The sequence below is a fragment of the Bufo gargarizans genome, chromosome 5 (assembly GCF_014858855.1).
Source record: "Bufo gargarizans isolate SCDJY-AF-19 chromosome 5, ASM1485885v1, whole genome shotgun sequence".
NCBI lineage: Eukaryota > Metazoa > Chordata > Amphibia > Anura > Bufonidae > Bufo > Bufo gargarizans.
The window spans coordinates 123,287,936-123,303,011 of NC_058084.1; the positions used below are offsets into that span (position 1 = coordinate 123,287,936).

The 15,076-nt window shown below is 45.1% G+C and overlaps 1 protein-coding gene across 1 annotated transcript in view; it reads left to right on the forward strand.

The window, feature by feature from the left end:
• The first annotated feature begins 1,734 nt into the window (after positions 1-1,734).
• The window catches only part of LOC122938646 (ras-related protein Rab-10-like), a 42,583-nt gene continuing 29,241 nt past the window's right edge, over positions 1,735-15,076 (forward strand). The window contains exon 1 of the mRNA XM_044294311.1: positions 1,735-1,906. Coding sequence (XP_044150246.1) covers positions 1,738-1,906 — 169 coding nt within the window. The 5' untranslated portion in view covers positions 1,735-1,737. The remainder of the gene's footprint in view (positions 1,907-15,076) is intronic.

A 15,076-nucleotide genomic window follows, 5' to 3' on the forward strand; every position in this document is an offset into this window, starting at 1 on the left:
GGGTTAAAGAAAACCTCAATTGCCTTCTGCACTTTCTCCATCGTTTTTTTTTTTTTTTACTTTCTTCATTTTTCTTTCAGTGCTGAATTTCTCCACTACACAGAGCAAGCAGTCACCATCAAAATAGCTGTGTAGCCCCGTCTACGGGTGTGGATTCGCTTGTCGTGCGTCACAAAAGGGTAGGGCTACATGGCCCCATCTCATATAGTGCATTTCAATGGTGTCACAATGCCACATGCTGCCACTGCAACAGTCGCAAAAATATTATACTTGGTTTTTAGATTTGTTACGTCACAGTCGCAGCATGTCAGCATTGAAATACACTGAACAAATATATAAACGCAACACTTTCGGTTTTGCTCCCATTTTGCATGAGCTGAACTCAAAGATCTGATACATTTTCTACATACACAAAAGACCCATTACTCTCAAATACTGGTCACAAATCTGTGTAAGGCCGAATGCACACGGCCGTGAGCGGTCCGTGGAACCGCGGCCTGGATTCCTGCTGAGAGCAGGAGCGCTCGGCGTCATTGGTTGCTATGACGCTGTGCGCTCCCTGCTGCCGGCACAGTACAGTAATACACTGGTATAGTGTATTACTGTACTGCGGCGGCAGCAGGGAGCGCACAGCGTCATAGCAACCAATGACGCCGAGCGCTCCTGCTCTCAGCAGGAATCCAGGCCGCGGTTCCACGGACCGCTCACGGCCATGAAAAACGGCCGTGTGCATTCAGCCTAAATCTGAGTTAGTGAGCACTTCTCCTTTGCCGAGATAATCCATCCCACCTCACAGGTGTGGCATATCAAGGTGCTGATTAGACAGCATGAATATTGCACAGGTGTGCCTTAGACTGCTCACAATAAAGGGGTGTCACTCACTGAGGGCATCAATAGGCGGCATTATTCTTAATGGGGCACACTAATGGTGGCATTATTCTTTGTGGGGAACTAAATGGGGCCTAATTCTTACAAGGGGGCACTAATGGGGGGCATTATTAATTTTGGGGCGCACTAATTGGGGCATTATTCTTACGGGGGCACTAATGGGGGCATTACTCTTACTGGGGGGCACTAATGGGGGCATTATTCTTACTGCGGGGCACTATTCTTACTGGGGTGCACTAATGGGGGATATTATTAATTCTGTGGCGCACTAATGGGGGCATTAGTATTACTGGGGGGCACTAATGGGGTGGTATTATTTCCAGGGGGTGCTAATTGAGGCATTAATATTATTGGGGGAACTAATGGGGGCATTATTAATTCTGAGGGGCACTAATGGAGGCATTAATAATACTGGGAGCTACAGTATGACAGGTGTCAAGCTAAGGCCTTTTGGGGTGTGGCTTAATTTGCCCGGGATTTTTTGTTGGCTAGGAGGGCACCCTACACCTCTTTCATCCTTCACAATGGAGCAGCAGATGAAATCCTGAGAAAATCCAGAACAAATCTGTGGTAGATTCATTCCTCGATATCTGTCCGATCTTATTTCTTTGTGTAAATTGTTTTAATATGTTGTACCATATCCTGTCACCCAGTCCACACACAGACCTATCCCCGTAGAAACCCCCACCATTAACCCTTGCCTGGCGCAGATTAGCACCGTGAGGAGATGAAAGCAAGGACCATGGCGGGGGGCGGGGCTTCGGGTGACCCCGGGGCTGGGGCGGCAGCTGTGGATGGAAGCCTCTGAGTTCCGGGGAGTCCGGAGTCAGAGCCCGTCCAGCCTCTCACATGTCAGGATCCAGGAAGCTCGCCCTGTCCGGAGTGCTGGGGATGGCGGGCTCCATATATAACAACCTGGTGGCGAAGCTGGTGATGACTGGTGACTCCAATGTGGGCAAGACGTGTATAGTGAGCAGGTACACAGAGAACAGCCTGCCCTCCTACCTCTCCACAGTGGGTGAGTGACAACCTGTACATTATCTGGGGGACAGCAGGGGGCAACCTGTAGTGAAGCTGCGTCTCCTACTGTAGTTAATAGATGAAGAGTTTCAGTGCATGCTCAGGGTAGTTTAGACAAAATCAAGAGAGCCACAGGATGTTAGAGAATGCTGAGAGTTGTAGTTAGAGGACAGCTGGAGAGCCACAGACTGGCAGTACCTGCTGGGAGTTGTAGTTTCATTGTAGTTGGAGAGCTACAGGCTGACTAGGCATGCTTAGACTACAGGTGTGGGCTAAATGCGGCAACCATTGGTATCTATGGGTGAGCGTGGCAGCTGTGGTCCTGGGGGTCTGGGTCCTGATACTTCCAGCAATCATCTTGGCAGGGATATATCGCGGCCATGTGTAGAAATACATAAATGACTGGTGACGCTGGCACAGAGGGAACCAATCTAAGGCTGGTCTTGCACTTAAAGGGGTATTCCAGGTATATAAAGTTATTCCCTAGATCAATGGTGGTACTACTGCTGTGACCCCCACCAATCACGAGAACTGGTGCCCTGTAACCTGTGGAGCTCCCCAAAAAATGAATGGAGCGGCCGGACAGGCATGCACGCGGCTGCAACATTCACAGGAGCTATATCTGGAACTCCTGTAGAAATAAATGGAGCAGTCGCGCACATGCACGTCCAGCCGCTCCGCTCATTTTGGGGGGCTCCACAGGTTAGGGGGCCACAGTTCTCCTACTGATAGCGTATTACTTTATATAACCATAATACTCCATTAAAGGGGTTTTGTTACTTCAGAAAATGGCATTTATCATGTAGAAGTTAATACAAGGCACTTACTAATGTAATGTGATTGTCCATATTGCTTCCTTTGCTGGCTAGACTCATTTTGCTATCACATTATACGCTGCTCCTATCCATGGTTCCGACCACCCTGTAATCCAGCATCGGTGGTCGTGCTTGCACACCATAGGAAAAAGCACTAGCGTATGCTCACTCTCATGGTCCCCACCACCAGAAAGACCGGCGCTTTTCCTTACAGTGTGCACGCATGGCCATCGATGCTGGATTGCAGGGTGGTCGTAACCATGGAAACAAGCCATGTATAATGAGATGGAAAAATGAATCCAGCCAGCAAAGGAAGCAATATAGACAATTACAATACATTAGCAAGTGCCTTGTATTAACTTGCTGAAGTTAGAGAACCCCTTTAAGTAACAACAAAGCCAGAAAAGTACATGCCGTATAGCTAATTGATTGCTGCCCCTGAACCGCAGGAGCCCGGGTTGTCCTGGTTGATTATGCTGGTTTGCTTTGTTTTTCTGCTCTCCGCATTTTTCTCACTCCCATCGATAGAAATGACACTTCTGGTTGCAATGCAGACCAGGGTAGGACATGTTCTATAATTTGCGTAACAACTACATGAATCCGCCCAAAAAAAAGGGATGTGTGCATGGCCCCATAGAAATGACAGGGTCAGTGTGCTATCTGCTAAAAATGCAGACAGCAGATGGATGAAAAATACAGTTGTGTGAATGAGGCCTAAAACTGTTTGAAAACAATTACTTAAAGGGAACCTGTCACACTGAAGATGGTGTCTGATATGCAGGCTGCATGTCATAGAGCAGGAGGAGCGGAGCAGATTGATATAAAGTTTGGTAAAAGATTGACCACAGCATCTGAGGGGTAAAATGTTTATGATGGGTGATACCGCCGATCACAGACATTTCCTTCCAGTGACTGTTTCTAAGCAAATGCCATGTTTAAACCCAGTACTTCCACCGAACATGCACAGTGGTTGTTCTTAAAGGGGTTAAATGACTAAATTACAAGTCATATTGAAACTTTTACCAAACACTTATATATATCAGCATGTAGCACTTTCCTATATTGCAGACCGTGAACTTAGGCTACTTTCACACTAGCGTTTTTGCTGGATCTGGTTATGAACGGTTGTATTATCTTTAACATGGCAATGACTGGTCATGAACTCCATTGAAAGTCAATGGAGGACGGATCCGTTTTCTATTGTGTCATTGAATTGTGGGTCATGACGGATCCGTTTTGCTCCGTATCTTATGACGGAAAGAAACCGTCAGCATGCTGCGGTTTGCTCTCCGGTATGGGAACCCAACGTAACGGAATGCATTTTGGAGAATTCCATTCTGCTCAGTTACGTTTTGTCCCCATTGACAATGAATGGGGACAAAACGGAAGCGTTTTTTTTCCGGTATTGAGACCCTATGACAGGCCTTAATACTGGAAAATAAAAAACGCTAGTGTGAAAGTAGCCTTAGGCTTCACTTACATGTTGCAAATTCTGTAAAAAAATAAAAATATATACAGGACAAAATAGTGCGGCATGCTGCACTTTTATCCCAGGTAAAAAGCTGAGTTTTGTAATGAAAGCCAGATGCCTTTGTAGTTAGTGATGAGCAAGCTTCGGATCCTGGTACCTCGGAACCAAAGCAGAGTTCGGATCCAAGTTTTAAAGTGGTTTTCCACTCTAAAAATCTAATACCGAAGTTATTCAAACAAGAATTGCAAGACTTCGCAAATAACTAACTTTGCCTCATCAGAGGTCGTACATTTTAATGCTGTGCGGAGATTGATCCGAAGTTTTGAGCGAAGCGAGTTCGAATCTAGGATTTATGTCTTAAAGTGTCGCAAGTCCCAAAGTAAACGTGCGCCACTGTGTGAGTGCCAAATCTCACTAGATGCAGAGTGTGCCCAACCTTTCTAATGCCTGAGACCAGAGCTGCAGTATCCTTACTTGAATGAGGTCAGAGTGGTTTAGGCCCCTGTCACACGGGCGAGAGTTCCGTGCGGGTGCAATGCGTGAGGTTAACGTGTTGCACCCACACTGAATCCAGACCTATTCACTTCAATGGGGCTGTGTACATGAGCGGTGATTTTCATGCATCACTTGTGCGTTGCGTGAAAATAGCAGCAAGCTCTATATTGTGCGTTTTTCACGCAACGCAGGCCCCATAGAAGTGAAGGGGGCTGCGTGAAAATCGCAAGCAAGTGCGGATGCGGTGCGATTTTCACGCATAGGTGATGAGGGGTTAAAAAAATAAATAAAAATTAAACTCCACTTGTTCGCGCTGCCCGGCTTCTCTTTTTTTCTTCTTCTTTGAGGACCTGGGAGGAAAAGGACCTTTAATGACGTCATTGCGCTCATCACATGGTCCATCATGGACCATGTGATGAGCGCAGTGACATCACCAAAGGTCCTTTTTCTTCCAGGTCCTCAAAGAAGAAGAAAGAAGAGAAGCCGGGCAGCGCGAACAAGTGGATGAGGTGAGTTTAATTATTTTTTTTTTTAACCCTTCCATCCCTAATTCACTTAGCATTCTCTATTAAGAATGCTATTATTTTCCCTTATAACCATGTTATAAGGGAAAATAATACAATCTACACAACACCGATCCCAAGCCCGAACTTCTGTGAAGAAGTTCAGGTATGGGTACCAAACATGCCGATTTTTCTCACGCACGTGTAAAACGCATTAAAACGCTTTTTGCGCTCGGGCGGAAAAATCAAGCATTTTCCCGCAACGCACCCGCATCTTGTCCGTCCCTCACACGCGACGCCCGTGTGAAAGAGGCCTAAGGGTAGGGATCGACCGATATAGATTTTTTTTTTAGAGCCGATACCGATAATCTGTGAACTTTCAGGCTGATAATTTATACCGATATTTTATATCTTATAAAACATATTATATTAGTTGGTAGTCACTGAGGTGGTGGAAATTTGCATTTGGCAGTAGTATATTATAAATTTTAAATTGTAAATGAATAAAGCCCTTAGTTGGTAGTCAATTTATAATATACTAGTGCCAAATGCCAATTTCCACACCATCCCCCCTTCCTCACTGACTTTATTAATACTAGTATTTGCTTTATACACATTATCGGTATATCGGCAAGGTTAGATGCCGATACCGATAATGTACAAAATCCTAAATATAAGCCGATAATATCGGTACTTCCGATAATCGGTCGATCCCTAGTTAAGGGTGCGTTGACATGACTACATATATTTTGTGTTTTGCAGAAAACTGATGACGTCCATGTGACATACTTTTTGCATCCATTTTTTATTGCAGACCCATTGACTTAAATGGGTCCACATTTGCAGCCAAGAATAGGACATATTCTTTATTTTGCAGAATAGACATACAGACGCGGAAAGTGCACAGATGTCTTGAAGTCCATGGGTCCACAAAAAACCCTTAAAAAAAACGGATGCAACACGGACATCGTCCATATTTTGCAGATCCGCGTATTGTGGACCTCAAAATACTTAGTCATCTGAATGCCCCTAAATTGAAGGTGTTTTCCCTTAGAACAGCTTATCCTCTATCCACAGGATAGGGGATAATTGTGGGACTGGTGGGAGTCTGACTGCTGGGGCTCACACCGATCATGAGAACGGGGGCCCCTAATCTCACCTTTAAATGGAGCGGCAGACACGCACGTGCGCGTCGCTCAATTCAACTCTATGGGACTTCCGGAGATCTCTGAGCTCTAGTACTTCTATCTTCAGCAGGCCCATAGAACTTAATAGAGTGGTGGACACCCATGGTTTCTGCCTCTCAATTCAATAGGGGGATGACGGCCCCTGTTCTTGTGACCTGTGGATAAGTTGTTGTAATAGGACTACCTCTTTGAAGCTGCTGTTTAACTGTAATAAGCCAAAGTGGCGTGAAGAACAGCATTTCCTCATGAGCTGATCAGTCAGCATGGAAACAGTGACAGGCTCCATAGAAGAGGCTAGTAATCATCTGGATTCATGTTTTCCAGGAGTACTGCCATCGGATGTACATTTACAGCCCGGAAAATACTTCTGTCATTATCACATTTAACACATAATTGTATCTTTCCAATGATACCTGCTCTACAGGAGATGCAGTATTTGGGCTGCAGTCAGGGGGTGTAGGGGCTCTATAATTGTCACATTAGGGGACATTCTACTCCAGGGGTACTAATATAAGCAGGTAAGCATCTCATCACCCCAAACATCATTCTGGTCAATATGTGAAGATGTGTGCGTGTAAAGAAGTGGCACGTGTCAATTAGAGCTGCAACGAGTACTCAATTAAATCGAGTAATTCTACACAAAAAAATCCTTGATGCAAATTTTTTGCATCGATGATTCGTTTGTGTCACGTGGCCACGAAGCGGGAGTGAAGCGCTTGCTATTACTCCCGCTCCGTGGTCTCCCACTGGCCTGCAATGCGCTCTGAATACTCACCTTTCCAGCAGGGGGCCTCCGTGCACTCCACAGCACGTCCATGGTCCCGCGCTGCACTGACCTCCCGACGTACGCACGCCGTGACCTGACGCGCTGTGTGACGTCAGGCCCAGAACAGCGCGGAATGAAGGAGTGTTGGTGGCGCCACTGCTGGAAACTTAAGTTGGTGACACCGAGGGAGTGGGGGCGCGACTATGGCCGGATGCCCGGAGTGTACATCTTCATAACAACCAATGACGCTGTGCACTCCGGGTGTCAGGAGGAGGGCACAAGCAGCTGATGGCACAAGGGGGAGTGGAGCAGCTGATGGCACAAGGGGGAGTGGAGCAGCTGATGGCACAAGGGGGAGTGGAGCAGCTGATGGCACAAGGGGGAGTGGAGCAGCTGATGGCACTGGGGGGGAACTGATGCACAGGGGCGAATGAAGGGTGTTGGGGACTGATGGCAGGGGGGGTCGGATGAGTTTTTGTAAAGGAAAACAGTCTATTAATACATTTTTTCTTATTAGAGTACTTGAGTAATTGTAAAAATAATCAGTAGAATACTCGATTACTAAAATAATAGTTTTGCTGCAACTTGTAGTTTTATTTTTAGTTGGATTTGTACTTCTAAGGGCTCATGCACACAAACGTATGTCGGCCGTTCAGTGTATTTGGGACCGCAATTTGTGCCGCAGACAGATCCAGACCCATTCAACTCCATTCCGCACCACTCCTTCCGGATTGCGGACCCATTCAAGTGAATGTTTACGGGCCGAAATACAGGCACAGCCGGGTAACGGTATGAACCCTAAGGCCTCTTGCACATGAGCCCGTGGCTGTATTGCGGCCCGCATACGGCAGATCCGCAATACACGAGACACCAGCCGCGTGCATTCCGCATCACGGATGCGGATCCATTCACTTGAATGGGTCCGCAAATCCGGAGATGCAGAGCGGAACCAAGGAACGGAAGCACTACAGAGTGCTTTTGTAGGGTTCCGCTGTGAGCTTCTTTTCCGCAAAAACATAGAACTTGTCCTATCTTGCGGAACGGACGGTTTGTCGACCCCATTCAATGCTCGTGCATTGCAATTTGCGGTCTGCAGCACTGGCACAGCTGCAAGAGGCCTAAGGGTGAGTCTGACTACTTAGCCACAAACATGCAAAATTTTATTGCAGATTTCACTGTGGATTTGATGCGGTTTTGCTGCAGATTTCACCTTTAATTGGAAAAGAGTGAAATCCGCAGCTAAAACGGCAAACATAATTGATATGCTGCAGATTTGCAAATCGGCGATGCAGGTTAAGGCCTCTTTCACACTACAGTATGTCCATTTCAGTGTTTTGCGGTCCGTTTTTCACGGATCCGTTGTTTCGTTTTTTTGCTTCCGTTGTGGTTCCGTTCCGTTTTTCCGTATGGCATATACAGTATACAGTAATTACATTGAAAAAATTGGGCTGGGCATAACATTTTCAATAGATGGTTCCGCAAAAAAAACGGAACGGATACGGAAGACATACGGATGCATTTCCGTATGTGTTCCGTTTTTTTTGCGGACCCATTGACTTGAATGGAGCCACGGACCGTGATTTGCGGGCAATAATAGGACATGTTCTATCTTTCAACGGAACGGAAATACGGAAACGGAATGCATCCGGAGTACATTCCATTTTTTTGCGGAACCATTGAAATGAATGGTTCCGTATACGGAACGCAAAAAAACGGACCGCAAAACAGAAAAAAAAACCGGTAGTGTGAAAGAGGCCTAATTTCTGCACAGAAGAAACCCGCAGAGTGTATATGAGATTAGTGTAACCGCATGCACTCTGCTGATACTGTACTACACCGCAGTTTTTCCACACGTGTATTCAGCTGCGCGTGCAGGTGGCTTAAGGTTTCCCGGGGTTATGTCACCAAACCTGCTTTTCTTCTATCCACATGTTTGCATGCTGGGAGTTGTGGTTTCACAGCAGCTGCAGTGCCAAAGGTTGCTGACCCCTGTTAGGCCTCGTTCACACTTCAGTGTTTGGTCAGTGATTTCCATCAGTGATTTGTGAGCCAAAAACAGGTGCAGCTCTAAACATAGAACAGGAGCAGATCTTTCCCTTCTACCTCATGTCTATGGAGGCTCCACTTCTGGTTTTGGCTCACAAATCACTGATGGAAATCACTGACCAAACACTGAATTGTGAACGAGGCCTTATAGGGGATAAGTTGATTTTGTAGAACAACCCATTTAAGGACAGAGCCATTTACCCCCCTTCCTACCAGGCACATTTTCTGTTTTTTTGAGCACGTGCGTCTTTGAACACCATAACTTTTATGTAAATAATTTTGTGCCTTTTTTTTGGGTGAAGCACAGATCTTTATTTTATATATTTTTTTTTTGTATAGCCATATTGTTTTCAATTTCTTTTGTTAATAGCACAACGTGCAACAATTTTTTTTTCTTAAGATTATGTCCCCCTTCTGTAACAATCACTTAAATATATGGGATGTATGGTTTGTGGTCTCCGGGGGCAGGGGGGCTAGAAGCTGCGGTTTGGCATGCAGTGCCTTTTAATTTTTTTATATTTTGTCTTTTTTATGCATTTTTTTTTGGGCTAATTTATTATTGTGATGTATATCAGTCACAGATTCTGTCACACACCATTTTGCGGCAAAATTTGCAACTTTTACCCATTCACACCACTTTTCTGACATGTCAAGAAAAGGGGGGGGGGGGAGGGGGTGGCGTGGGAAGAGTGTCGGACGGCAGGCTCATCTCATTCATCATATTCTACGCCAGTTTTTGACATAGAAAATTGTTAAAATCTACGCCAGTAAGGGAGCTGGAGTAAATTTAAGGCCTAGTTCACACGCCGTTTTTTTGTGTTCCGTATACGGAACCATTCATTTCAATGGTTCCGCAAAAAAATGGAATGTACTCCGGATGCATTCCGTTTCCGTATTTCCGTTTTTCCGTTCCGTTGAAAGATAGAACATGTCCTATTATTGCCCGCAAATCACGTTCCGTGGCTCCATTCAAGTCAATGGGTCTGCAAAAAAAAACGGAACACATACGGAAATGCATCCGTATGTCTTCCGTATCCGTTCAGTTTTTTCTGAACCATCTATTGAAAATGTTTTGCCCAGCCCAAATTTTTCTATGTAATTACTGTATACTGTACATGGCATACGGATAAACGGAAAGGAAACACAACGGAACTAAAAAAACGGAACAACAGATCAGTGAAAAAATGGACCGCAAAAAACTATAAAAGCCATACGTTCGTGTGAACTAGGCCTAAGTCTGTTGCACAGCCTGCTAGAGGAAGCGCCAAACTTCTGAAGAGGCTTGTGCCTCCAAAAAACTGTTTGAAGAGAACGCAGCGCAGCCTTGTCTTCACTGTTTACCTGCTCGCTGTCCCCACTGCAGCGGAGAGCAAATCTAATTACAGCTCCGCCATCCACATTCAATTCGGTGGGATGGCTCCGTCCAACTCACTTGAATAGGAGCGAACTGTCCCATTGAAGTGTTTGGTGATTGGGAACAGGGCTCCAGATGGCGACCAAAATGGTCGCCAATGCGACTTAGAATTGCAATATGGCGACAAGACTTTGTAGTCATGTCGCCATTTGCGCTTAGACCCTCCGCTGCTCTGCCTCTTTCACACACCAGTTGAACTGACATGGGACGCGCTGCTGTCAGTGCGTGCCATGTTCTTCTCAACAGCACAGGGGAGAAGGAGGCAGCCCCTCCCCCTGTGCCGCTGCTACCGCTGCCACCAATGGGCTGATAGCAGGGAGGAGGAGGGGAGGGGCTGTGGCCACTGCGCCACCAATGAATATCGTTTATGCCTGAATACAAACGCAGGCTGCAGGTGCTGGCCCTATCCCATACCCGGAACCTAGCCTCTATGACTGCGCGCTGCAATCCGCTGCAATTAACCCCTCAGGTGCCGCACATTAAAGGGGTTGTCTGAGATAAATTAAAATGTCAGATAAGTCATGCAATAGCTAGTCTACCTCTGAGGATGCTGTAAAGTGGCACGTCTGCACGGCATTAGGACCAGACCAGCGCCTGGACTGGTGCTGGAGAAAAGGGTGAGCATTGTATGATTTATTTTTTATTTTAGGCTATTGAAAGGCTTGCCCAAGATTTTTAATTAGCTTGGACAGCCCCTTTAAGATGTATCTGTCCCCAATGTGAGGTCTACTAGTAGATCACAACCTGTGGTATTTGGTGACCGCTGGTTTACATATGTACTCATCCTGGCAGTGCACAACTATAGTGTCATATATAACATTTTACAATATCCACGTAACTCGGTTACATACACTACATGTGAAGCAATTCTGGTTAGGGGATGTCCCATCTTGAACAGTGGGGGCATATTGATATACCCCCACCTCTGGGACCCTCGCCTATCCTTAGAACGAAGCCCGCAAAGTGCCGCCCTCCATTCATTTCTGTGGGAGTGCTGAAAATAGCTGAGCATGCCTCTTTGGCGGTCCCAAAGAAATGAATGGAGGGAAGCCGCGCATGCACTCTGTGGGCTCTGTTCTAAGGAAAGGTGTGGGTCTTAGCGATATGCCCCCAATGTCCAAGATAGGACAACCTCTTTAAAGTTGAGGTAAAGAAAATGCATGTCTCGTCAACTCAGACTAAAGCAAAGTGGTTATAAAATGCAGTTCTTTATGGTTTTATTACAAGACCTACATACATTAAACACAATAAACTTGTCAGAGGAGAGGTTTGCATTCCTCTAATATCTTAAAGTCCAGGCTGATGGCCAAGAGCGAATAATCTTATAACTCTTCAGTCGGACAAGGGTGTTCTCAACCTTTGTAAATGTTTTAGGTATTTTGTGTAGCTAAGCTAAGGGTGCACTTAGTCTTTCTGCTCTTTGAGGCGAAAACTGAACAGTGCCCCAACCCCCCAATGCCAATTTCTTAACCTAACCCTTTCCCTCCAGCCCTACTGTTAAAGACATACTTGGAAAACATTACATACAGCACTACAAAACGTACAGGGTTATGCAGCGCCACATACTGTGCCCATTGTGCTTCCCAATACTATACTGCAGAAACAGATATTCCCCCTTCTGCTGCCCCTACCTGGTGCTGCCTGAGGCAGTCGCCTCACCTTGCCTCATTGGTGGTCCATCCCTAATCATACAGTAAATCTATTTAGTTTTAAAATAAATTGTGTAGTACTATAAAGAACAGCCATATTACAAATTGCCCATGTTAAGGCCGCAATACATTTTTACCATAATGTCTATAGAGATGCCTATGTCCACATAGAACATGGACCTGACACCCGTCGGAGACAGTTGTCTACAGGGCCATGTTCCACAGACTCTTGGTCAGGTGTAAAAACAGGTGTGAATTGCACCATTGACTTCTATGAGTACTGCCTGTTGGACCCATACACAACAAAAACAGCCGTCTGAATCAGGCCATATTTCTGTTTTGCACTATTAACCAGAATGCAAGCAGCAATGTAAACTATGGATATATTCATTATGGATACCGTTGCCACCTCTAGTTACAGGTGTGCTTTGTATGGGTGCTTGCTAAACCAAAGTAATACCATTTAATTACACATTAGTATACAAGCATTAGGCCTTGTTCACACTTAAGTGTTTGGTCAGTGATTTCCAGGTGCCAGTCAAAAGCACAGAACAGGTGCAGATCTTTCGATTATAACTTATCTCTGTGTAGGCTTCATTTCTGGTTTTGGCTCGCAAATCACTGATGGAAATCACTGACCAAACACTGAAGGGTGAACGAGGCCTTAGTATTGATTAGAAGAGAAAGGGCATTTACATGTATGTGTATGCCGTATACATGCATATACCATGTATGTGCACGTGTTCTATCAATCAGTTACTTATTACATGACTTATAGTAAAGCATGGAGTCAACAAAGAATATTTGATGTGCCCAATATTTCACAGCTGCAAAAAAATGGACAATGTAAGTTTTTTTTTTTTTTTTTTTTTTTGGGAGCCTGCTATGCTCCCAAACTTTAAATCCAAAATTTTTGTTGCTTTTGGCTAGTGTATATTGTTTGGAAGGATGTAATCCTTATAAGGTTTACTTCCAGTGATGCGCATTCAGCATACTTGCTAACATTTTAAAGTTGGGCCGCGGGAGATCATAGGGTGGGATAAGATTTTTGGGCTGTGGACATGCCACTTTTAGATGTCCACGCCACTGTCCTCCACATTTCACACCTCTTTTGTGACTGTCCGTTAGAGCACTTATGGGTGTTGGGGCTGAGTCTATAATTACAGCTTTTTCCAGAAGCCTCCTGGATGTTCTTGGAGAGTAGGCAAGTAGGACATACAATATACAGGTCATTCTCAAAAAATTAGCATATTGTGATAAAGTTCATTATTTTCTGTAATGTACTGATAAACATTAGACTTTCATATATTTTAGATTCATTACACACCAACTGAAGTAGTTCAAGCCTTTTATTGTTTTAATATTGATGATTTTGGCATACAGCTCATGAAAACCCAAATTTCCTATCTCAAAAAATTAGCATATTTCATCCGACCAATAAAATAAAAGTGTTTTTAATACAAAAAAAGTCAACCTCCAAATAATTATGTTCAGTTATGCACTCAATACTTGGTCGGGAATCCTTTTGCAGAAATGACTGCTTCAATGCGGCGTGGCATGGAGGCAATCAGCCTGTGGCACTGCTGAGGTGTTATGGAGGCCCAGGATGCTTCGATAGCGGCCTTAAGCTCATCCAGAGTGTTGGGTCTTGCGTCTCTCAACTTTCTCTTCCCAATATCCCACAGATTCTCTATGGGGTTCAGGTCAGGAGAGTTGGCAGGCCAATTGAGCACAGTAATACCATGGTCAGTAAACCATTTACCAGTGGTTTTGGCACTGTGAGCAGGTGCCAGGTCGTGCTGAAAAATGAAATCTTCATCTCCATAAAGCTTTTCAGCAGATGGAAGCATGAAGTGCTCCAAAATCTCCTGATAGCTAGTTGCATTGACCCTGCCCTTGATAAAACACAGTGGACCAACACCAGCAGATGACATGGCACCCCAGACCATCACTGACTGTGGGTACTTGACACTGGACTTCAGGCATTTTGGCATTTCCCTCTCCCCAGTCTTCCTCCAGACTCTGGCACCTTGATTTCCGAATGACATGCAAAATTTGCTTTCATCCGAAAAAAGTACTTTGGACCACTGAGCAACAGTCCAGTGCTGCTTCTCTGTAGCCCAGGTCAGGCGCTTCTGCCGCTGTTTCTGGTTTAAAAGTGGCTTGACCTGGGGAATGCGGCACCTGTAGCCCATTTCCTGCACACGCCTGTACACGGTGGCTCTGGATGTTTCTACTCCAGACTCAGTCCACTGCTTCCGCAGGTCCCCCAAGGTCTGGAATCGGTCCTTCTCCACAATCTTCCTCAGGGTCCGGTCACCTCTTCTCGTTGTGCAGCGTTTTCTGCCACACTTTTTCCTTCCCACTGAGGTGCCTTGATACAGCACTCTGGGAACAGCCTATTCATTCAGAAATTTCTTTCTGTGTCTTACCCTCTTGCTTGAGGGTGTCAATGATGGCCTTCTAGACAGCAGTCAGGTCGGCAGTCTTACCCATGATTGCGGTTTTGAGTAATGAACCAGGCTGGGAGTTTTTAAAAGCCTCAGGAATCTTTTGCAGGTGTTTAGAGTTAATTAGTTGATTCAGATGATTAGGTTAATAGCTCGTTTAGAGAACCTTTTCATGATATGCTAATTTTTTGAGATAGGAATTTTGGGTTTTCATGAGCTGTATGCCAAAATCATCAATATTAAAACAATAAAAGGCTTGAACTACTTCAGTTGGTGTGTAATGAATCTAAAATATATGAAAGTCTAATGTTTATCAGTACATTACAGAAAATAATGAACTTTATCACAATATGCTAATTTTTTGAGAAGGAC